At 43.6% G+C, this 24,581-nt stretch overlaps 1 protein-coding gene across 3 annotated transcripts in view; it reads left to right on the plus strand.

Annotated features, from left to right (window-relative positions):
- The window catches only part of asic1b (acid-sensing (proton-gated) ion channel 1b), a 239,321-nt gene that overhangs the window by 172,119 nt on the left and 42,621 nt on the right, over nucleotides 1-24,581 (plus strand). The window contains exon 1 of one of the 3 annotated variants that reach the window (XM_033626989.2): nucleotides 17,529-18,683. The exons of the other annotated variants lie outside the window; for them this stretch is intronic. Coding sequence (XP_033482880.1) covers nucleotides 18,072-18,683 — 612 coding nt within the window. The 5' untranslated portion in view covers nucleotides 17,529-18,071. Of the gene's footprint in view, nucleotides 1-17,528; nucleotides 18,684-24,581 lie in introns of those variants that run through there. 3 annotated transcript variants of the gene reach the window in all.

The following is a 24,581-nucleotide window of genomic DNA, read 5'->3' on the forward strand; positions in this document are numbered from 1 at the left end:
CTGTGCTGGTTATCTGATCCCTCGTCTGTCCCCGACTCTCCAACTGTCTGTTCCCCCGCAACTGTTCATCTGGACTGCAAGTCACGTAATCTCCTCATGGACGGGAGGTTACGTCTCTGACTCCCCTCCCGGCATTGCGGGCGACCCGGGTACGAGACTCACCTGAAGCAGTTACACCTTTTCCTGTGTATTCGATAAAGACTGTTGACCACTTCATCTGCTTGCTGCTTCGCATCTGGGTTCTTTCCTGTGAGTCTGGACGTGACAATACGATCTGGCCAAAGATGGATCCAGCGAGTAGTAAGCCCTCCCCACTTGACAGACTGGAGAGAATTGAAGACATGCTGGTGAGCCATGAGGGATTGATTACCGCATCTACTAGCCATCTGCAACGGGCAATTGATTCTCTGACTCAGATGGTGTCAGGGTTAGCCGACCAGCTTCAGCGGCAATCACTCACTGGCCCTTCACACGCACCTTCGGCTTCCGCTGCTGTGCCCATGGCTCTTCTCCTAGCCACGGACACTCCTGAGCCACGTGTTGGCTTGACCTCCGCAACGCCTACCACCTTGTTCGCATCCGTGAAGGGGACGAATGGAAGACGGCGTTCAACACCCCTATTGGCCATTATGAATATTTGGTCATGCCGTTTGGTCTCACCAATGCTCCCGCCGTGTTCCAAGCCCTCGTTAACGACGTCCTCCGCGACATGCTTAATAAACATGTCTTCGTGTACCTGGATGACATCCTCATCTTCTTCAAGACCCACAACGAGCACATCCACCATGTCCAATCCGTCCTGCAGCGGCTCCTGGAGAACTCACTCTTCATAAAGGCAGAGAAATGTGAGTTTCATGTGTCATCAGTCTCTTTCCTGGGTTATATCGTCTCGAGGGGTCACATTCAGATGGATCCTGCCAAGGTCTCCGCTGTAGCTTCATGGCCCGTCCCTGATTCCCGCAAGCAACTGCAACGTTTCTTGGGGTTCGCCAATTTCTACAGAAGGTTTATCCGAAACTACAGTTCTGTGGCAGCTCCACTCACCACCCTCACCAGTTCCAAGACTCCTTTCCTCTGGGTGCCAGATGCTGAGAATGCCTTCAGGACACTCAAAAGGAGGTTTACATCTGCCCCCATCCTCCAGATGCCTGACCCCGACCTCCAGTTCATAGTGGAAGTGCCTCTGATGTTGGAGTGGGAGGAGTCCTCTCTCAGCGGTCCACCACAGATCTCAAGCTCCACCCCTGCGCCTTTTTCTCTCGCCGCTTGTCCTACGATATCGGCAACAGAACTCCTGGCGGTCAAGTTGGCTCTGGAAGAATGGCGTCACTGGCTTGAGGGTACCAAGGATCCCTTTCTGGTTTGGACCGACCATAAAAACCTGGAATACATTACATTGCGGGTTCAAACCCCAGCTGTACCAGTGATTTAAAAGACTCTGCTCCTATCTGGTACTCATCTCCACCTCGTGGCTTAGAGGTAACGCCGCCGACTTTCCCCCCGGCGACCCAGGTACGAGACTCGCCTGAAGCAGTTACACCTTTTCCTGTGTTTTCGATAAAGACTGTTGATCACTTCATCTGCTTGCTGCTTCGCAACTGGGTTCTTTCCTGTGAGTCTGGACGTGACAGTGGTTATGTTTAAGCAAAAAAAACCCCTCTTGGCTGTGGTTAGGAAAACTCATATTTTGGTGCCACAATCACAGGTGGAAATGCTGCCCATGTCTCGTGAAAAAACGACCAGTTTTGGTGCTTGTTAGTCTCAAACGGTGGTCTGCAGCTTGGCAACCATCTCACCTAGGTGTCACGCCATCCACCATCCTCTGGATAATAAAGTCAGCTAACATACATGTAATCAGAGCTATGTCACTTTAGATACACTGATATTATATGTGTGAAACTTTTGAATGCAATGTATGTGTGATTTGCAGAAATGTACAATGCTGTCATTTTCTTCGGGTGACTGAGATGGCATTGCACAGGTTTTGGTACAGGTCTCAAACCTGGCAACCTCACTGTGACAACAGCACTTCAGGAAGCTGCACACAGTAACTGCATCTGGCTGTTGTTCGGCAAGAAGTAACTCCAGCATGGAACTTGCCCTTAAAAATGTCTGTACTCACCTTCATATTTAACACAAAGCCATGAGATTATTGATTTACTCATCTCACTCTTGGAGAGGTAATGATTTTGTCTGTTTTTGTTTTTTTCTGTTTACTTGAGTGATTCATAATTGCACCTATTGTTGGATGATTCCTGTGTAGTCTTGGCCTCTACCATATTTATACATTTCTTAAATTACCACTGCTGTGTATGAATATGACAACCGCACAATATCGAGTGCTAGCACAGGAAACTCAACTCCACAACTAATAAAACAAATGGATGGATTTAGTTTTACAAGAAGGATTCATTTGTAAATGTCAGACAGAAAGGGACCATTTATTTCACAAAGGGCCATTCATTCATTTCCCCCTGAGCGGCAAATAGAAGGCATCAGGCCTGTGGGGGACTAGGAGACTGTTTGCCATAGCTAGCGGCCGTACTCTGAAAGTCATTCATCAGAACCGTTTCCCCTTTCCCAAACTCTCCCCAGCCCAGCTGTCATGATGCTGCCGAGATGAATTAGCTGTGTCATCCTGTGTTTCCCTGTGTAGGCAGGGATACTTGTACTGCCCCTTGGGCTGTAAATATAAATCAGCTCCACTGAGCCGCTATACTTATACAGTAAGACTCCTAAATCCATTTTCAGATTAATGCATACATGGTGGTGCTGCCACTTCACAATATAGAGAAAAGGGGACTATTGAGAGCATCCTGTCCAGAGCACAGCGATGGTAGGTAAACCAAGCTTAGTATCCAGTGGACTGTTACCACATGCCAGCTATTCACAGTATTTAAACATCTGCTCTGAAGCTGGCTTGTGCACACTAATATTACGGTAGTTTATTTTTTTAAAGTGTTTCCAACACAGCAGTATGTTTCCCAAGGCAGTGCTTTACATGCCAGTTTTAAAACAGCTCAAAGGCTTCACACTGTGCCTAAAACTGCCCTAACTTCTCTAATGTACAATCACTGTAAAATGGGTCAACATGAACTTTAAAGACTCCTACTACTTTAATTATTTTTAGTCTGAGCTCGCCCATGTCAAATAGGTTTGTGCTGATGCCTTAAGTTGTCAAATCTGATTCTTTTTCTGATGCAGTGACATAACAGCCTCCGATAATGCTAAAACTTTATATTAATATATAAAAAAAACATAAAAACAACACAGAGCATCATATTAAAGGTGGAGCCTGGAGAAAGATTGGTTATATTTGAACTCAGAACCCTAAAAATACTCCCCTCCCATCATCTCTGATGTTATTTACATTTCATTACAGTCATGGTGTAGCTCCGTTTCTCGTAGATGAGGATGTTGAAGAGGAGACTAGCCGGCACACTGTTGTGTGTCTCGGTCTGTGCCACTTTGTTTGTTTCCCAGCAATAGAGACTTTTTATGAATGCCAGATTGTTTTTTCAGCTCTCACATAGAACAGACAGGTAGCAGATCATGAAAAGATGTTTGCTGGATGCGATTAGCACCTTTAAATATATCATTAAAGACATGGCACTAGGGATGTAAGTTTCGCCAGTTTACTTTCAATAGCCCGACACCCGTTAACCAGCAACTCACTGGTTAATTTTTAAAAAAAAACAACACATAAAATGACATTGAATTCAAGAGGCCTTTCCTTTTATCACAGCACTCCACTGACTCAGTGTGACCTTTAGCATCACGTGTCAAAATACTATCCATTTAGAGATGGGAGAATTGTAATGTTTTGTGATGTAAATGTCTTGCCTTTTATTTTCTGTTGGCTTTTCTGACAGACAGCCAACTAGCTGCGTTAACATGTGGAAACATAGTGCCCACTGACAACCTTTTGGTCTCCACTGGTTAGCCACTGGTTAATGTTAGCCTTAGCTGCTCTGCATTGAGCACCAGCTGGGTCGAGTCGGAGCTAGCTAGTTCATTCACAATTTCCACTGTTAACACCATTCCTGTGGCGGATGATGTTGCTGCAGAAAGATGGTGGCCACCTAGACTCACAAGTCAGTCTTTAGACGCTTTGCTTAACTAAAGACTGATGACTTTCTCCCTGATTTTGTGTTTAGATGGGCGGATACAATTTCAGAGTTTAAAAAAACTCCCTACGTTGCAGAGCCAATAGTAAATCTGCAGGGCGGGCCCTTCGGTGGCTCGCTGAACTCTTGTGCTTGTAAACATAGTCCCACTAGAAACACGTGTAGCGGTACAAAATGGCTCAGCCGTGCTCACAGAAAACGCCGTCGAAGTTAGTGAATGTTTGTCGCGTTTGCGACATATATATATATATATATATATATATATATATATATATATATATATATATATATATATATATATATATATACACAGTACAGGCCAAAAGTTTGGACACACCTTCTCATTCAATGCGTTTTCTTTATTTTCATGACTATTTACATTGTAGATTCTCACTGAAGGCATCAAAACTATGAATGAACACATGTGGAGTTATGTACTTAACAAAAAAAGGTGAAATAACTGAAAACATGTTTTATATTCTAGTTTCTTCAAAATAGCCACCCTTTGCTCTGATTACTGCTTTGCACACTCTTGGCATTCTCTCGATGAGCTTCAAGAGGTAGTCACCTGAAATGGTTTCCACTTCACAGGTGTGCCTTATCAGGGTTAATTAGTGGAATTTCTTGCTTTATCAATGGGGTTGAGACCATCAGTTGTGTTGTGCAGAAGTCAGGTTAATACACAGCCGACAGCCCTATTGGACAACTGTTAAAATTCATATTATGGCAAGAACCAATCAGCTAACTAAAGAAAAACGAGTGGCCATCATTACTTTAAGAAATGAAGGTCAGTCAGTCCGGAAAATTGCAAAAACTTTAAATGTGTCCCCAAGTGGAGTCGCAAAAACCATCAAGCGCTACAACGAAACTGGCACACATGAGGACCAACCCAGGAAAGGAAGACCAAGAGTCACCTCTGCTTCTGAGGATAAGTTCATCCGAGTCACCAGCCTCAGAAATCGCAAGTTAACAGCAGCTCAGATCAGAGACCAGATGAATGCCACACAGAGTTCTAGCAGCAGACCCATCTCTAGAACAACTGTTAAGAGGAGACTGCGCCAATCAGGCCTTCATGGTCAAATAGCTGCTAGGAAACCACTGCTAAGGAGAGGCAACAAGCAGAAGAGATTTGTTTGGGCCAAGAAACACAAGGAATGGACATTAGACCAGTGGAAATCTGTGCTTTGGTCTGATGAGTCCAAATTTGAGATCTTTGGTTCCAACCGCCGTGTCTTTGTGAGACGCAGAAAAGGTGAACGGATGGATTCCACATGCCTGGTTCCCACTGTGAAGCATGGAGGAGGAGGTGTGATGGTGTGGGGGTGTTTTGCTGGTGACACTGTTGGGGATTTATTCAAAATTGAAGGCACACTGAACCAGCATGGCTACCACAGCATCCTGCAGCGACATGCCATCCCATCCGGTTTGCGTTTAGTTGGACGATCATTTATTTTTCAACAGGACAATGACCCCAAACACACCTCCAGGCTGTGTAAGGGCTATTTGACCAAGAAGGAGAGTGATGGAGTGCTGCGGCAGATGACCTGGCCTCCACAGTCACCGGACCTGAACCCAATCGAGATGGTTTGGGGTGAGCTGGACCGCAGAGTGAAGGCAAAGGGGCCAACAAGTGCTAAACACCTCTGGGAACTCCTTCAAGACTGTTGGAAAACCATTTCAGGTGACTACCTCTTGAAGCTCATGGAGAGAATGCCAAGAGTGTGCAAAGCAGTAATCAGAGCAAAGGGTGGCTATTTTGAAGAAACTAGAATATAAAACATGTTTTCAGTTATTTCACCTTTTTTTGTTAAGTACATAACTCCACATGTGTTCATTCATAGTTTTGATGCCTTCAGTGAGAATCTACAATGTAAATAGTCATGAAAATAAAGAAAACGCATTGAATGAGAAGGTGTGTCCAAACTTTTGGCCTGTACTGTATGTATATATATATATATATATATATATATATGTATATATGTATATATACATATACACATTTTTCACATCACTGTATCATCGTTTAGACTAATCCGATTGAACAAACATTACTATTTCTGTGTGCACGTTTAGCTGGGCTAACCGTTAGCTGGTAATAACTCATTAAACGGTCCGTGAAAAAAATATCTTATCCAGCGGATATCTTAGTTACAACATGATTGAGCTAGCAAAGCAGTTTTGTGTTGCTATGTGTGGTATTTATTCAGTTTTAGGAAATCACGATGTCTAGAAAGCATCAGTGGCTGCAGCTGACAGGGACAGCTAACAGCAGCAGCAAAGCTAACATCAGGACGTCATCTGTTAAAAGCCTCCCTTTGTCGGATACAACATGAAACTACTCCAGTTAGTTCAATCATGTTGTAACTAAGACATCCGCTTGAAAAAATATTTTCTTCATGGATGAGAACACGTTTGATAAAACGGAGTTAAATCTCTCGGCATCCATTTTCAAGCTCTCTGTGTGTTTGTTTCCTTGCGGACGAGAAAAGGGGGAGCGCACATTTCCGAGAAGACGTGTCCTTTTCAAAAATGCAAGAGGCGTTGCTTTGTTGCCGGCCGTTTTCGCCGGTGTGTTAAACACACTTTAGAAAGGAGTGTCCCCAGACTATCAGAAGGCGGAGATCTCTGATTGTCTGGTGGCGAGACTAGTGGCCACCTTCCAGTCTCCCTCAGGTAATCCCGGTGAGTAATTTTAGCCCCTTACCGAAACCTTTTTAGCATTGTTTACGATGTTAGCATCACTAGCTGTGCTGACACTGCTAACAGTGCTACCAGAGCTACCAGGAGTTAACATTGCTAAGGGGGGGTTCAATATTGAGTTGCCTACTCACCGGGCTGACGTTGGAGGAGACCGGAGGGTGGGCACAATGTTTCTGTTGGGTCAGTGTTACTAGCGGTAATCGCTAGCTAGCTCCCACCTGACCCAGATGGTGCATGGTGCAGAGCAGTCAAGGCTAGCTCATCAGTGGAGACCAGAGGGTAGAGCAGTTGGTACCATGCTTCTGCCATAGACAGATAGACGATCTCCATGGTATCAAGTTTCCCACCTATACACCCACCTGACCAATCATGAGCAGCACCACTGAATTGGCTCACACAGCTGTCAATCATGTCGTAAAATCCCCGATTTGTGGCATTAAATAACTAATGAAAAACAAATTTATCAGAAAAACACTCTTGAACATACAGAGGCATGATAAAAACTACCTTAAATGACAGAAACCATCTTTGGGAAAAATTTATTTCATGTGCACTTTAAGTTTTTAGTTTTACCCATGTACCATCCACTAACATGGAGAGGGCAGGCTTTATGACCAATACTGCAGCCAGCCTCCAGGGGGTGATCGAGATGTTTCAGCTTCTATTTTGGAGAGCTGTCATCTCCTCCATCTTTATATACTGTCTATGTTTTTTGCATGTCAGCATGGCTGACCCTGTGTCCCACCAGATTGAGGTTATGCACAGTGCAGTAAACTGATGAGTAGCAAAATTATCCCAAAGACCAACATGCATAACCGGTAATATTCTCAGGTTAACAATTAACCTCCCTACATGGGCCTGTATACTGTATATTATCAAAGTACTATAAAGTTGCACATTAGTGATGAAACACTATTGAAGTCATGAACACAAAAGTTTTATGTTAAATCAATGATTGTAAGTAGTAATACCTTAATAACTATAGCAATAATAGTAAGAAACCAAACATTGTTTTTTCTTTAAACTTTAAAGTTTTTAAAGTTTTCTGGTTCATTGTGTAAGAATATGTTAAGGGCCACAGAAATGGCTCCTGAAAATGTAGCATTTCCATAACGTCTGGCACCCACGAGAGACAGATTACAAAAAAGAATGCTCAAAATCAAAGCAGGCAAGGTCGAGATATCCTGACTTTTAGTTCATATTGTGAGCCAAGCTCCAAAAATACAGGCTACTACTTTTCCCATAATGCTACGAAATAGTGTCTTTCATGTTTTGTCAGATTTTACAAAGTTCCTCCAGGACCACAGATGACATTATACAACTATATTCAGAGGCTGTGTCGTACTCCTCATAAAGAATGAACCGAACTTCATGGGTAAAACTGGCAGAGTGCTCCGTCACTGAGCAGTTTCACTGGCTTTGGTGTTTTACGGTCGTGTTCATGCATGACTCTGCCAGTCAGAGCCCAAAAACATGATCCTTTATTGTACTATATAATTATTATAAGGCTGTATGTCAATTACAGCAGCATGTTCTACTTATTCACACATTTTGACTGTCTTCAGAGCAGTTAGATTTAATTGTTATAGTTTAGAAACCAAGGACTTGTGTTCACAGCACTTACATAATGTGGCTCTTAATACTTTTCATGCTCAGAGTGCTGTCACACACTATTCAGTTTTGTTTCAGTGTCACTGCCTGAAGCTCTCCGCATTCACAGGATTGCATTGAGCTCCAGAGCTGCTTCCACTGACTCTCGTCTCTCACATTGTTTTTACAGTACGGCGGCATTTATTTAATTCAACCTTATAGCCCAGCAGATTGAGAGGCTATTGGAAAAGTGGCCTCTGTGACACTTGTCCCTTACAGCACATCATGTAGACAATTATCCTTAAAATTGTTTCTGTAAATCACCACCTGCTCCTCTGTCAGCCCCCGCAGCTACAGCTCCCCTCACGGCTGCTGCTGCTCCCCGTGCCTCCACCCTGCTTCTCTTCCTTTGCTCTGTGCTACCTCCCTCCCTCCCTCCCTCCCTCCTCTCTTTGCCTGCTCCCTTGTGGATGCTTTGGCGCCAAACATTCCCAGCGGGAGACAGAGAAGAGACAGCAGCATCAGCCAAGAGAAGCAGAGAGAATATGGTGATCACAGACAGAGAGGAGGAAAGAGGGAGGCAGTGTGGGGAACAAAGGTGTGTGTGTGAGGAGGGTTGACTTGAAATGTTAACACAGAAAACAAAGAATTGGCAGAACGAGGGGAAGTGCATTGTGTTTATGCCCTAGCAAACATACAGGGGAGGGGGGTTGCACTGTAAGTATTGAGGGTAAACAAAGAAAATGGAGGTAATGACAGAGGTAGAGTTTGTATAGCTGTGTAGATTTAACAGGTAGTGGTAAGGAGAGAGGTCGGGAGAGGAGCTGTGCAGTGCGGCTCGCCTTGTGTCATGTAGTTTGACTCTACACATGTCCACGCCCCGATCTGGACCCAGAATGACAGTTTGATTAACTGCCTCGACACCCCAGAGCTTTCACATACAAACCTCTGCCATCAGTGCATGCAGTCAGACACATAGAGCAATGTGGACGCTAAAGGTTTGTTTACCTCTCAGCGCCCACATACACCAAAGGCATTCATGACACGCCCTTTTCAGATAAAGAAATACTAAAATCCATGTGTCATTAATTTGTAATCTCATTAGCTGTAATTCTAATCGTCTCAGGTAGTGTCGGTCTTTTTATGCTATTCTATTTTAGCACGAGTTATCCTAAGCAGCAATCCCTGGGGGTGAAAAATGATGCCAGTGTAGAAGTGCAAAAAAAAACGCAGTTCCTCAAAAGGCCACTTGAGGCTGGCTCCAAGAGTGAGTCAATCCTTATAGACCCTTGTGTTAAAATGCCCAACGGTACAGCACAATTAATATGTTTACAGCCTGGTGCAAAAAAGTAGTTTGCTCTCTATAGCTAATTCCAACATTTGTGACAACTGTACAGGGGTGAATTTTTTTTATATAACTCACTCATGGCCCACTTTAAGTGACAAGTGGGTGCCATCCATTGACGAGTCGCTACCATGATGACAACATTGGTTAGGTAATGTAACCACAGCGTAATCCCTGGGGTCATATTCACAAAGCCTTCTAGTGCTAAGAGTTGCTCCTAGTGACAAAAGTCTAAGAAAATTCTTAGAATTGTGACTAAGTTAAGACTAGGTCCTGGTAAAGATAAAAGTTATTCACAGAGCATCTTAGACCTTGAAAGAGCTCCTAAGGTGAAAACTGTTGGGAGAAAGAAGGAAGACTTTTAGGAGGCTGGAGAGTTTCTTAAGCAGAGGAGAAAATGGTGGAAACACAAAGAGGTCGGAGAAATATTCTCAAAACACTAGATGACAGTGAGTGAATGAAATGCTATAGATTAGATAGAGCAGTGATAATATGAGTGGTTGATGTCATTAGGGATACGCACACATTTCCCAAGTAACGTTATAAGGCCAGAAATAAAATTATCACAACACCAAGATATTTGGAAAACTGGAAAAATGCAACAATGCAGCAGTGATGACTTGGGTCTGTCTCAACCTTCCATCAGCAGAGTGATCACACTAACGATTACAACACTTTCACAGTCAGCAGTTCATTTCATTTCTACTGGGTGTCCACACCTTGCTGGCTCACAAAGGGGCGTGTCTGTGACAACCAATCACATCTTTTAAATAATGCATCACATTAGGTGTGGGGTCAACCACACCTCCTCACTAAGGTGAAAGTTTCTGTCCCATCCTTGCTCAGAGTTGCTCTGGGAACTTTTCTAAGCTAGGATTCCTTACTAAAAGTGTGTAGGCTAAGTTAGGAGCTCTCTTAGAGTGTTCTCAGAATGTTTGTGAATAAGGCCCCAGATTCACAGAGTAGAGGCATAGCTGTAGCTGTCGCTATTTTAGTTTGTGAAAGTTAATTGTAACATTTTGGTCGCCTAAAATAATATTGTTCGTTGTTTGGTTGTACGAAAAGACCCTCTAAGGATGTGGGGTTTCCGTTTTTGCGGTAAGTGCATTTTTATCATGGTTTTAAGCCTGTTCTTTGCTAGAGAAAATTAGCACTAGCATTACCACAGTTAACCATAGCTATAATTGCACTGAGCTAACCAAGCTGGCAGCTAGTGCTAGAGATAGCTAGACCCTCATATGCAAGATGGCGACAGCCAACATGCCAAACAGGCTTTAAAACAGGAGTCCACAAACCAAAGGGTGACGTCATAGTGGGTATGTCTATGGTATATCCACTGGTAGATGCACAACTTGTATAGTATAGTACTTATTGAAATATATTGATAGTGCATTACATCATGCTGTTAACTTACCTGCAAATTGCTCCTCTTACCCATTTCCCAAGCCACCCCAACTCCCAACCCAATCCATCTTTCCAATATCTACAGCTTTAACCACACGCAGACCTGCATGCACCAGTGCACCTGCAGTAATCGACACATGTGCATGCACTTATACTATATGTACTGTATATATTTGCAGTGTCTGCAGAAAACAATATACCCCAAAGTAATCCTTTCGCATAATGTGGGTGTGCATGCACGTGCACAGCAGAGAGCCACTAAATACTGGAGTCTTAAGTCTGCAGTGTCTGCATTTACCATACACAACAATGTATTAGATATTTTTCACAGCACGTCCACTAAATTCTAGGTTTATGCCCCAGCAGCACACCTTGGAAAGGGAGAAAAGAGGCTGTTGAAGAGAAAAAGAAAAGGAAATAAATAATGTAAAAAATGCACCAATAATATATGAGACTAAATGTGGTAATATATGAATGCATTAAAGGTTAGAACTATCAGTCGTGTAGGTCTGTGATGTGCGTACGCTTTATATTTGCATCACAAATTGGCATACTGACGTACAGCATGTATTTCGGCCCTGAGCACACACTGCGTGCCAAAAGGTGTACTCCTGGCTGGCAGGGTAAAAAGACTGATAAAATGTGACGTCAAGTGGCGGTTATTAAATTTCTGTACTTGTCAGTTCCTTTTCATTCATCTTCACTGGGCTTTTAAGCATTCGCTGCCTCACTGGCTTCCCTGATTGAAACTGAAGTCTTTTTCTCATTTAGAGGAACTGTCAAAGCAGAAATCTACCCCCCAAAAAACAGCCATATACTGATTACTCTTATTCACATTAGCTCCTAGCGATCAAGCAACTAATACTCTGTGGTGTTTAATAGCCTGCGATGGAAATTCATGACATCGGTTTGCAACGGATACTGACATTTGTGGACTGAGAATGTTTTGGCAATTACATCCCTTTTTTGTTGCGTTGTGGTGCTGCTGACAGGTCTCAACTCCAAAATGTGTCCATAAATTCACCCTGCACACTGTCAGTGTGTTAATGGAAGTCCCCACCAGCTTTATGTTTATCAGCTCTGGAATTTGTCTCAATAACATCATTGAAATGACTTTGCAGGAGACAGATTCACACTCTGAAATGAAGTTTGGGCTGTCAATGATTATAGTAATGCCATTATGTGCGTTTCCCTTTAAGGCAATGGCCTTGGGATGCCTGAAATCTTAATTCTTTGAAGAAATAAGTATGCAGGCGTTTTATAGACTCAAAAGTTCTGCTGCGGGAGTATACACAGCATTGAAAAATCAATAGTCTTTTCCAAAGTCTGCATTTTTCTGCCCGGCACTAATCAAGGAAACAGCTTTTTTATGGGATTTCTTTTTTATTTCTCTTTATTCACTCTTGATCAAGTCAGTAAGAGATGAGTTTGAAACAGTGTCTCCCTTACGACATACATCCATTTTTAAATTCATGGTTTATTTTAGGAACCAGTCAATCAAACAGGATATTTATTCACATCTCAGATGCTTAGGTATTAATAGACTTAAGATATGTGCCCAGGGTCCCCTAACGAATATCCCTGCCTGCTTTCATAATAAGTTCATTAGTGAAACTCTTTAACTGCAGTTTCAGAGCAGCGTGCATTTGTTATTCTGTTGTTGTTACACATGCTGTGGGATTGTGTTTCTCTGTCAAGCTAGTACATCATTATCCCTTCACCCAGACGGATTAGCTTGTTGCTCAGAACCTCTGCTCCGATATGTCTCTCTCTTGATGAGCTGGCCGGGGAAACAGGCTTGAACAAATGCTGTTAAATGCCAAAAGTGTCAGGATCCATCTCCGGTGAATTCTGATGCACCGCCCACCAAAAAAAAAGAAGAAGTTACAAACAATCGATATACGTCCCAAATGTTAATGCTTAAACTTCAGAAGGCCTCCTGTTTGCTCTGAATCTGTCACGTTGTCTCACTTCACCACTCTCCTTTTCACAGGTATGCAGTGTTCTTCGCATGACGCACAGCTTCAGTCAATCAAGCCGCACTGATTTCCATGGTACAACTCTTGAATATGTAGTTGTGGTATCTCACTGTGAAGCCGTTGTAGGCCCACAGTTGAGTAACCATTTTCCACGACACCTTCGCTCGATAAAACATGAATAATCGCCTGAGTAGAAGACTTGATTGTCCTCAGGGGGGATGTTATGACGTGTGTTACAGTATAACACCAGCGAGAGAATGACAGTGAGAGGTATGAGTAAGAAGGCTATAGCGAGATTAAACTGTGGTTGCCTGATGTCATCTGCTGGTAGTGCTTGACTCTCCTATCATGTAGTCTGTGGGTGGGTTAGGTTCAGACTGGACAAAATAGCAGCCTAGTATCAGTAGGAATTACACCAATGTAGGAAGCAGAGTGACCTTTATGTAGCAGAAAAACAAGGAGTGTGGAGATGTTGGTGGTGCATGGGCATCTGACTTTCATACAGGCAACTGGAGTCAGAATACACGAACAGACCTGCAATTAACATTCGCCTAACCACAATCTTTCCCTCATTTTAAAGGGACCGTTCACCCCCAAATCAAAAATATATATGTTCTCTTACCTTTGCTATTTATCAATCTAGACTGTTTCGCTGTGAGTTGCAGAGAGTTGGAGATATCAGCCGTAGAGATTTTTTTCTTTTCTTTTTTTTTGGCACTTTGAGCACCACAAGCCAAGCGCCATGTAGTTCCATCATATTGGAGAGAAGGTAGACATCTCTATGGCCGATATCTCCAGCACTTGGCAACTCACACCAAAACAATCCAGACTGATAAATAGCACCACAGGTAAGAAGAAAATATGTATTTTTGAATTATGGGTGTACTGTCCTTTAACCAAGTAGTCTAGTAGTCTAACCCTCACCATAGTTTGTTCGCCATAACCACAGTTTTTCCTTAACCTTAACCATACCGTAGTTCAATCAGGAGAAACAGAAGAATGAAGTTAAGATAATATTTAATACAGAATATAAGCGTACAGATTATTTGTGACGATTAAGATTTAACTGAAGTCTTTGGCGCTTGTGATCAAGGGACATCTGAGTGCCAGCAGGATAAATCCCCCATGGAGTCCAGACACTGGCAGTGGTGGTGGCTGCTGACTCTGAGGCTGATGGATGATGAGGCGTATGAGGCTGATGAATCTGTAAAGCCTAGGTGGTGAAGAAGATGGAGGGCGCACTCAACAACAGCGAGACAGAACTACAGCAGAGACAGAACCATATTTAAAATGAGGAGCAGTAAGATGATAGGCCGACAGAGAAGGTGTGTCGCTGTGCCAGACAATGACACCGAGAGATAGTGAGTGAGCATACGTGCAAGGAGTGAATAGCAGGGTGAGAAAGAAAGTGAAAAGTATTGTCTTCCTGACTGAACGTTCACCAGAGCTTCATTTGTCACGGGCAGATATTACACCGAGAAATTTAAAAATGTCGGCACTGGATGTAATATCTAAACTGAGCTTATGACTTTCCTCTCTCTGTGCAATGTGTGCTGAAATACTACGTGGTCCCGGGTACTCTGTATGGTGATTTGATTAAATACAAATCACCACAAACCACTGGGACCTCTGGACGTGCTCAGGGAGTGCTGTGCGACTGACAAAGCACTCCCCCATCAGTGCCACAAGCTGCTGCTCAGTGCCCGAGAGGCTTTATATAGTGACTTTACTGTACTTACATGGCTAGTTGATGAACCGCTACAGCTGCCAAGCTAACAGCTAGTCAGACATAATAGCTCCCGGAGCTTCACTCTATTTTCTCTCCACTGTTCTGTTTCTCACTGTAGATCATCTTGTTTAATAAAAAGTTATTGAGGAGGGGATATTAAACTCTCCTGACCGTTAGCGACTGAGCTAACCTCACGATAAGCTCATGCAGTTTATTCAACCCCTGACTAGTAAGTGCCAACCATCGGTTTTCACTCTGTTTTATTCGGAGGAGGTCACATAAAAGGTCTGTTGTTCAAAGTTCACGAGAGTATTACTTCACCCTGAGAGCGAATCCAGTAATTGTTTTTTTAAATATGTGTAAAACTCGCTCTAACTGAAGCGCACTGCTGCATTTTCTTTGCATTGGCTTTTAAGGCATATAGTGATAAAGTAATTAACTTCCAGTAATTATAATGTATGAAAAAGGGGTATTGTATGTATAGTACTGGATAATTTTACTTCTTCCTACTCCTTTATGAACATGTAGTGATTTCTTTATTTTCTTTATAGGGTTAAAGCCTTGATTGTTTCCTTCTTAAATAATCGCATGAGTGAGTAGCTTGCCTTGCTCCATTAACATGATGTTAAATTTAATGGAGCCAATTGCTTATGGTAAACATCAGCTTTTTCTAAAAGATGACTTATGATTTCTTACAACTCATAAAGAGACACTAACTCATTCGGCTAACATTTTACATAATGCGGTATTAATTTTGGCTCCATGTAAAGTGAATTAAGGTGATGTTTCCCAGGTAATTCTGCACTCATCTGCCCTAAGGATGCAGTTTACACATTTTTATAATTGCTGATTTATTGAACAGGAGTTCTACTAAATGAAACATGATGGTGAAGTTAGCAGCTCTCAGTTATATCAGTGAGTAAAAGTAGTAGTAAAATCAATAACTTTAGTATTCATTTTTATATGATATTAAAGATGTGCAGTAAGTTAGTAATACATTCTCACTCCGGGTTGCACCCAGCCATTGGTGAAATGTCCACGGGCTTAAAGGAATTTATAGTTTCTGAACTGTTCACAGGTATATGCACTTGCACTGTGAACAAGATAGTTGGTAATATCCAAGTAGAAGGTTGGAGGCAGCAATGAGTGTTGTTGATAGATAACAGTTGAGCCAAATAAAGGTCCCTGGCATCCTTGCTGAGTTTGCTCTCAGTTTGCTTCTGCTTCTCCAGTTTGGAAAACTTACTAACTCACTCTAATTATTTACTGTACTGTAGCTTTACCTCCAAAATGGCACCTTGGTGATGGCACAGATAATACACACACGACTGCCAAAGGCTGATGGTTGTTGTGTGTTGCAGTTTTAAATGCTGGTGTGACCGAGTCTTAAGCTTGGAGCTGTTGCCCTCGTTTCCTGGTTTATTATGCAGCCTTGCCTCCACGTTAGCCAAACTTATTTGGAAGAGAAGAGAAAAGCAAACAGTAGAGTTACTATGAACTCGATCCGTTCCAAACGTCTTTCGCAGTTTACCGTTCAAGCACTTTACAGACTTTGACCGTCCACATTTGCCATAGTAGTGCACCGAGGGGTCGTTACCAGCTTTTTGTGTCAGTTTCCTTTTTAAATGAGATAATCTGGCTTTACTGTCGGCTTTTTATTACCCATCTGATGGTGTGACTGCTGATGTTTCTCTCTCTGACTTTTTCGAAGTGATACCACAGTGTTCCCAGATCTCTGCAATTACCCAAGTCGCGAGAAACCGGATTTCTCCTCTAAGTGAGAGAAAGACAAGCCTTGAAAAACTGATTCACTGAGTACACCTCATTCATGCTCTTCTTCTTCGCACCATTTCCTTCTCACCTCTTTTTCCTCGGTTACACAGGAAACTGCATACACACACTCGCACGAAACTATGACCAGGGAGAGGGAGAATCAGCCCTGCATGTTGTCCAGCTTTTACTCTGGATTGGAACACTGTGTGATGATGACCAACCAAGCATGAACCACCGCTTAACCAACACCCCCCTCGAGAGAGAGTGGGGGAGACGGTGCTCGCAAAACGCTTCATCAACGGTGCGTTGAAGCCTGTGTCGCCTGCCTGAAACAGGTTTCCCCCTCATCACAGCCAGGCTGTGGCAGTACAGGGTCAAAAAACCCATTAAATCTAACTTAGGCTCTTTGGGACTTCGGGAGATGTTTTTAAAGACGTGCAACATGATTTGCATTCATTTACCAGAAGCATCTTGACCTTTGTGTTTCCCCCCACCTCCCTGAACATTACACAGCGTTCACTGAAACACATCAGAGAATTGACAGCCTGGGAATGTCGCCAGTGTGCTGGAAACCTGTGTGTCACCGAAATGTTAAGCGCCCAGTTGTGTTTCTTCGCTGCAATATTTAAGATTCAGCTGGTGGAACAGTAATGAAATAGACTACAGTCTCAAAAGCATTAATCTCTATGATGCAGTGTTCAATTTTGAGGAAGAATACAAATTGTGAGCCGGCAGGGATTACCATGCATGTGTGTGGCGCTGTGGATGTGTGTGTGTGTGTGTGTGTGTGTGTGTGTGTGTGTGAGAGAGAGAGAGAGAGAGAGAGAGAGAGCGAGAGAGAGAGAGACAGACTTGAAAAGGAAGATAAATGTTCTGTAGCTAGGCTACTGAGGCCAATGATTTCATTCAGCAAACAGCACGGAGGACATTCTGCGGGGAGAAAGAATGAGAATGTATGTGTGTGTGTTGCAGATTGGAAACTGAGATCAAGATTGTGAGGCACACAGAAGGAGCGTGTAACTGCAATATAGACCTAACTGGGTGATTTCCACTAAATCCATTATCTCTGGGGCATTTCTCAGATTTTCAGGGACTAACTGTGTGTAATTTTGATGAAATAATCCCCTGGACTCCTGTTGCTGCACAGTTGCGCACTAAATCAATCTGGAGAACTTCGCTCTCCCCCTGGACAAGCTCAGGGAGCGCTGTGCGACTGACAAAATACTCCCCCATCAGCGCCACAAGCTGCTGCTCAGTGCCAGGACCGAGCGGAGCTGCGTGCGCTTCCCCCCCTCCCTCTCCATCTCTCTCTCCAAAGTCTCTGACAAACAGCAGCCATCTGAGAGCGCAGAGGCGAGTTTCGGCTCATTCACTGTGACCACAGCGGGACCGCTGTTGAAAGCGCGCACCAGCTTTTCTCCAAAATGTGCCAGTGCGACTCATCTGGATCAAAACCGAGACCGGGCTCTCTCGCCGAAGCCGGGAAGATCTTCTTGAAACACACCACCTTTCATGGCTTGAGGCACATCTTCCTCAGCGGCTCCTACCCGCGGAGAGTTGCGTGGCTGCTGGCTTTCCTGGCAGCTCTGGCCATGCTCTTCGCCTGGTCCTCAAACAGAGTGCGGTACCTGCTCTCCTCGCCCGTGTACAGCAAGGCGCACATGGTGTACGCCAAGCGGCTGGTTTTCCCAGCCGTCACCATCTGTAACCAGAACCTACTGCTGCCGCGGCGCATGAAGAAGACGGACATATTCAGCGCGGGGAGGTGGCTGGGACTTTTCGGGAGGAACTGGCAGGTCTCCCCAGCTGCCCGGGAGGCGCTCACACCTCTGGGAGACGGCGGAGGGAGCGCAGGGGGCGAGCCGCCCTGGTCCCCACTGTCTCGGATTTTGGACTTCAACCACTTTCTTCCTCCTCCGCGGGAGTCCCAGCCGTCCATGAGGCAGCTGCTGGACCGGCTGGGACACCAGCTGGAGGAGATGCTGTTATACTGTCGGTACCAGGGAGAGCTCTGCGGGCCGCGTAATTTCAGCACCGTGAGTGTGCCGCCAAAGTTCATCCTTTGTTTTAACCCCCCCTCCCAACAGGTTGATGCATCTTTTATAGGTAGATGCAGCTTTTTCAATTACAGCTCTGAGTCAGGAGGTGAACTGTTGTAATTGCCTCTCAGTATCGTTTACGTGTTGAGCGGATGTATATCAACTGGCCATAGGGTAATTAATTTGCTTTGAACACATGCAATCACAAGGCTGTACACAATGCGCATTCCTCTGCACTGTTGCTTGGTAATACGCATCAGTAGTTTAATTAACTCTCTCTCCACCTCTTAAGCTCACGCCATATAACATCTTGCATATCTATATATGGACATGTGCTGTGCTACACTCCATATTGACTTTACATTGATTCATCTTACATAATTGGATTCCAGCTCACAATAAATCATCATAATGTTGCTGCATTATTCCCGTAGTTTCCCTAAATTCACTGAGTTGAAGTGTTTATATGATACTTACATTGATTGATTGTGGCATTTTTTTCCCCATAAGCATCTGTTCTTTGTTCGGCACTCCCTCTCTCTCACTCACCAAGTCCCCTTTTCTTTTCATCTCACAATTGTCACCTACAAACATGAACACTGGAAAATTATGCCTGTAAATTCCACCGCAAACGATATCAAAAGTTGGATCGTTTCATCGGAGAGATGATTGCAGTCTTCTGCATTCACCATCTGGTCTGAGTGGTTCCCTCTCCTCCTGTCGTCCATCACTGCTGAATCAATGTGTGTGTGTACAGTCCTGGGCTGACAAGAGACCAATCTGCCCCTAATGAAGACTTTTGATTCATTTAGCGAGGCTTTACAACACTCCCAGACACTGTGATTGAAATCAGTTAGCATTGGTCTCGTTGGTAAACTGCAGCCCCATTGATTGCACTCCATCACTGCGTGGAGAACAATGTGAAAGCTGGCATTCCTCTCTCTCTCCCACCTCATTACCCAAATTTGTTTTTAGTTAAGTAGATTTTCTTTTGCTGTTTGAAACACAGTTTGATGTTGGGGAATCAGGGGTATTTTTTGCTGTTCGCAGCAGGCGTGACCGAGGGTTATTTTATGTTTTGAGGGAGATTTAAAAATCTGAAACTGCTTGCCTTTGGTGGCAGCCCTCAGCCTCTGTGTCATCAAACCATATCCACCAATAATGCATCAAACAGATGGTTTTTTATGTCCTCGCAAATTTATATGCAACGCATCTGGAGCCACAAAACAAGTTATCACAGTCAAACACATTTCCTCCTACCAACATTTTTAGGAACGCTTGATGTTGTGCAGAGTCTTTTTAAAGGGTGACCAAGCAACAGGAACCTATTTCAGAGATAAATGCCGAGGTCTGAGTTTTGGGGATATGTGCTTGTGCATAGATAATCAATGATGCCCTGCTAGGCTTCAGGGAGAGCAACACGAGCTGTCGGCATGAGTCAGACCAATAGAATCAGTCACACTTGAGAGGTGAGGTGTGGAGGAGGAAGGCGAGTTTGTCTACATACAATGGATCTCAGGATATATTGACTTTTGTGCAGGAGCCCCCCATGTGTCTGGGTCTCTCTTGAAATTCTATAAATTTGGTCCACTGGCCTCATCAATCCATCCCTCTCTCCATGCAGCTGCCCCATCCTTCTTCATCCGTGCCTTAACAACACACATGCTTAATCTCATCCGGCTGGCCTCCCATCACTTACAGGTCTCAGACATTGATTTCAGTTACGAAATCCACCTGAGAACATGCAGCCACCCTGAGTCCCCCTGTGAACCCCATTGATTGACAGATTTCCCCCCTTAAATCTTACAGGCAAGTCTAACTGAAGGTGTATTCCCTGAGTGTATTTGGTTTGATTTGTGGACTCAATATGTGCCTCTTCTCTTTATCACATATCAGTAACTGACCAGACATTCAGAGCTGCTTGATGTTTACAGAGTGGCTACAATAGGAAGTTTCAACCATCTTAAACAGTGATCATAAAGTGTTGCTGGCTTCTGCTAGACTTGCTGAAACTAGAAATTGCTTTATGTTTTGACTAGGGCTCACACCTTGTGGTTGGTTGGTTGACATGCTCTTGTCTGACCAAATTCTCACCAGTCAGATATTGGCAGATTTTACTTTCAAAGCTTTTTTCCCAACTCAAAATGCCAGGCTGGGAGTTCTTGAGAGGGATTTTGGAGGCCTAGCGCTTTGTCAGTTGAGACCTTGTGGTTCCATCTGGTTGCTATGATACAGAATTTCCACTGAAGTAAAAATGGCAGCACCAGGTCCACAGGAAGTGCATTAGGCATTAGGCCTGTTTCCACCGCAGGAACTTCGGGGTAATTTTATGGGGCCGGGGCCGTTGGTGCGTGTCTCCACCGCAGGAACCATCCCCGAAGGACAGAGTTCCGGAACTTTTACAGGGGCTAAACAAGTCCCTTGCTCGGAGTAGGTACTCAGAACAGCCCGAGAAACTCCTGGCTGAGACTTGGGGATTACTTGGTGCTGATTGGATATATTCAGGGCAGGATGTGACGTTTTGTAATTACTATGGTTATCGTAGATTAGCTGGGCTAACCGTTAGCTGTTAGCCGTTAGCGGTGTCTGTAATAACTCAGTAACTCAATATATGAAAAAAAAATATTTTTTCCAGCGGATATCTTAGTTACAACATGATTGAGCTAGCAAAGCAGTTTTGTGTTGCTATGTGTCGTATTTATTCAGTTTTGGGAAATCACGATGTCTAGAAAGCAGCAGTGGCTGCAGCTGACAGGGACAGCTAACAGCAGCAATGCTAACATCAGGACGTCATCTGTTAAAAGCCTCCCGTTGTTGGATATGACATGAAATTACTCCAGTTAGCTCAATCATGTTGTAACTAAGACATCCGCTGGAAAAAATATTTTTTTCACGGACCGTTTATTGAGTTATTGAGTTAATACAGACACCGCTAACGGCTATCAGCTAACTATGTCCCTAAGCCCCTACGTCGCCCCGGTCAAAATGGTCATGTGATGATTACGTCACATCCAGAGCCCGGTAACTTTACAGGAACCTTCCTTCTACTCAGCCCTCTCAGTGGAGACACGGCGATTGAGAAGGCCGGGCGAGAGGACGTTCCTGTAGTAGTTCCTGCCCCCCAAATAGTACCAGGAATTTCTTCAGTGGAAATGGGCCTATCGAAGCCAATTTTTGTAGTGGCCAAGTAGTGTAATTACATCCATCAGATCATGCCATGTGGCCCAGAAAAACTTTTTTCTGTTGACTTACATGACGAAAGAGGCGTCTGTAAATCAGCGGGGACATTTTTTTGAGTGTAACAGGCCCCCAAAATGACTCATTTCACTATCAGATTTTGATCCATTCAGTCTGATAACATTTGGAAAGTGTAGAGGAGCTGCATGTGGGGCGATAAACCTGAAGTAGCTAGCTTGGCTGGTGGAGGTCTTTCGTGCACCTGCTCTATGGGCCACACAATGTGGAAGCAATGTTTCACCGCTGAGAAACTTTAATAGAAATGAACAGGGCCACACCTCCAAGGCTGTATCCAGTTCTTTTTATGCATCCATGGTTGGCACAAGGTAGAGTCCTTGCTCTGGATCTTGCTCAGGATGAAGGGAAGGCTGAAGCACATAGGCAGAGAGGTTGGACCCTCTTGTATTAATCCTCTTCTCTTGTTGTTTAGGAGTTGTACATGATGTGACAGTTGGTTTTTGTGGTAATAGTCCTGCCCCTTTTCCCTTGTGATTTGATGGTCGGGTAAATAGTGAACGTGACGAGCACAGCTTCTATCCAAAATTGTGCCTAAAAAAAATTTTCAGCTCTTGGTGACCAGAAAAAAACCCCCAAACATGCAGCACTCAGTGCAGAAAGACCCTTAGTGCCTTGTTATGACACTGACATTTGTAGCACAGTGTAAATCTGCGATGCTGTCATTGCAAAGAAGTCAAAAACTATGCTGGGTTCAGGAACAAATGCTTTGGTGGACACAGTGCCGCCAGGTAAAATGTAATCATTGCACTGTGGCCAGTAAATTTTTTTTTCTCCACCATCGAACAATCGATAGGTTGAAGAGAAGATTTTCTTTGGTTGACTACAGCCGTTTTTTTGAACACTCTGAGGCAAGGTTACAAGCTGTCAACAGTTGTCATGGTGACCTTGTTCTCAAGCAGTTGCAGAGTTAGACATCCAGCAGACACAGAGGAACATCAGTGTTCATTATATTCATATTTCTGACAACCTGATGAATGTAGGTCCAATATTCACTTATCTTTTAGGTCAGTTTTTCTCTCCACCATCTCCTGAGAGAAATATCTTGCTCTTCAGCTGTTAAATGCTCCACTGTGTTCACCAGCTAGTCGCTAACTTTGTCAGTGTATTGTTTGGTGCTCGGCAGATAGGGCCCAGTTTGTTTATCAGAGCTTTTCCACTGAAAACAGCTGGCTGCTCTGCCAAAAAACGATTGTGATGAGAGCACTGAGAGTTAAAGTTGCAGGCAAACAATGAAAGACGCTAAAAAAAACTTGAGAGGAACTGCAGAGTCAAATAATTCTTTGCATTCATTAGTAGGTGTGACCTCTTTCACACAACACTTAAAATTACTGATCAGAGCAGAATTCACCACCTAAAGGTAAAAATCCACTAACACTATTTTATCTACCAGCAGTAGCAACATTTATCCATAAAGCAGCACAACCGTACACATTTTATTTAACAGGTGTGACTCTTTGACTCTTTCTGACTGGAACAACTCTCACAGTAAGCTTTTAGCTCTCCCTACCTACACATTTAACTCTCACCTGCTCTCTGACCACGGATCAGAGCAATCTTTTTTAAAGTGAGGTACGACAGGTGGACAGAATAACCTCCTGTGATAGATAGTGCATTTATAAATCTCATTTCGAGGTCCATTTAGTAGCTCTGCTGGAGCTTTTGGGAGTATCACATGGTCCTCATCAGCAGATGAGGCAGGAACTGTAGGTGTTGAAGCTCTCTGTGATTCTGAGCACTTCTTGGGCTTCTCATTCGTATTGCCTTAAAAGTTGAGGTTCACAGTTCCTTCTTGACCTTGGAAGCAGCAGTTGACAAAACAATCTCATCTCAAGGTCCTTTTAGGAGCTTTTCTGGATTCAGATCTGCAGAAGAGGATTTTGTGATATGCATGAAAGCTCCACAGCAACTACAAAATGGACCTTGATGTGAGATTTGTTTTTGAAAGATTTGAGAAGCTTTCAGTAATGCTCAATTCAGAAGCTTTTTGTTTGTGGTGTTGTATTGGAGTGATGTGAACACTCCCTCCTCATACAGATGAGGTATGATGACAGAAAAAAGGTACACCAGAACAGTAAATTTCCAAATTTCATTATCTGCACATTCACTGTTTGGATTTGTTTACCACAATTTATTTGCAAAATTCAAAGTGAATATATAAGCAAATCCTATTTTTAGCTGAGTTGATTCAGTGCAAAGCACAAAGCCAGGCAATCTTTCTGAGGTCTGTGTGTTTTGTTGCTGTCATAACACATTGCACCTTTGTGCTCAGCGCTGATTTTAAAAATCAATGGAGAGGAGAGAAAGTGGCTCCCTGGCAACTTTAGGGAACAGCTTGTGCATCCTTGTCACATTGTCATGTGAGGGATAGCCGAGGGCCATCTCAACACTCTCGGGCTGTCTGTGAATTATTTATCGAAGAGGGAGACGGTGACATTTCTACACCCTGCGAGAATGAGAGAGGGTGATGTCTCTCTCAGTGTTGTTCTCATAGGTGGGATCGGTTTTAAATATTTAATTTCTCTGTTTACAAGTTCAGAAGATACAGCGGTTCTCATTTAAATGCAACGTGTATATAGGGCTCACTGTAGAGCAGTGTGAGAACCAAATGCAATACCAGATTTATCTCCTCAGAAAAGCTGC

This window comes from Epinephelus lanceolatus, chromosome 1 (genome assembly GCF_041903045.1).
Source record: "Epinephelus lanceolatus isolate andai-2023 chromosome 1, ASM4190304v1, whole genome shotgun sequence".
Lineage (NCBI taxonomy): Eukaryota > Metazoa > Chordata > Actinopteri > Perciformes > Serranidae > Epinephelus > Epinephelus lanceolatus.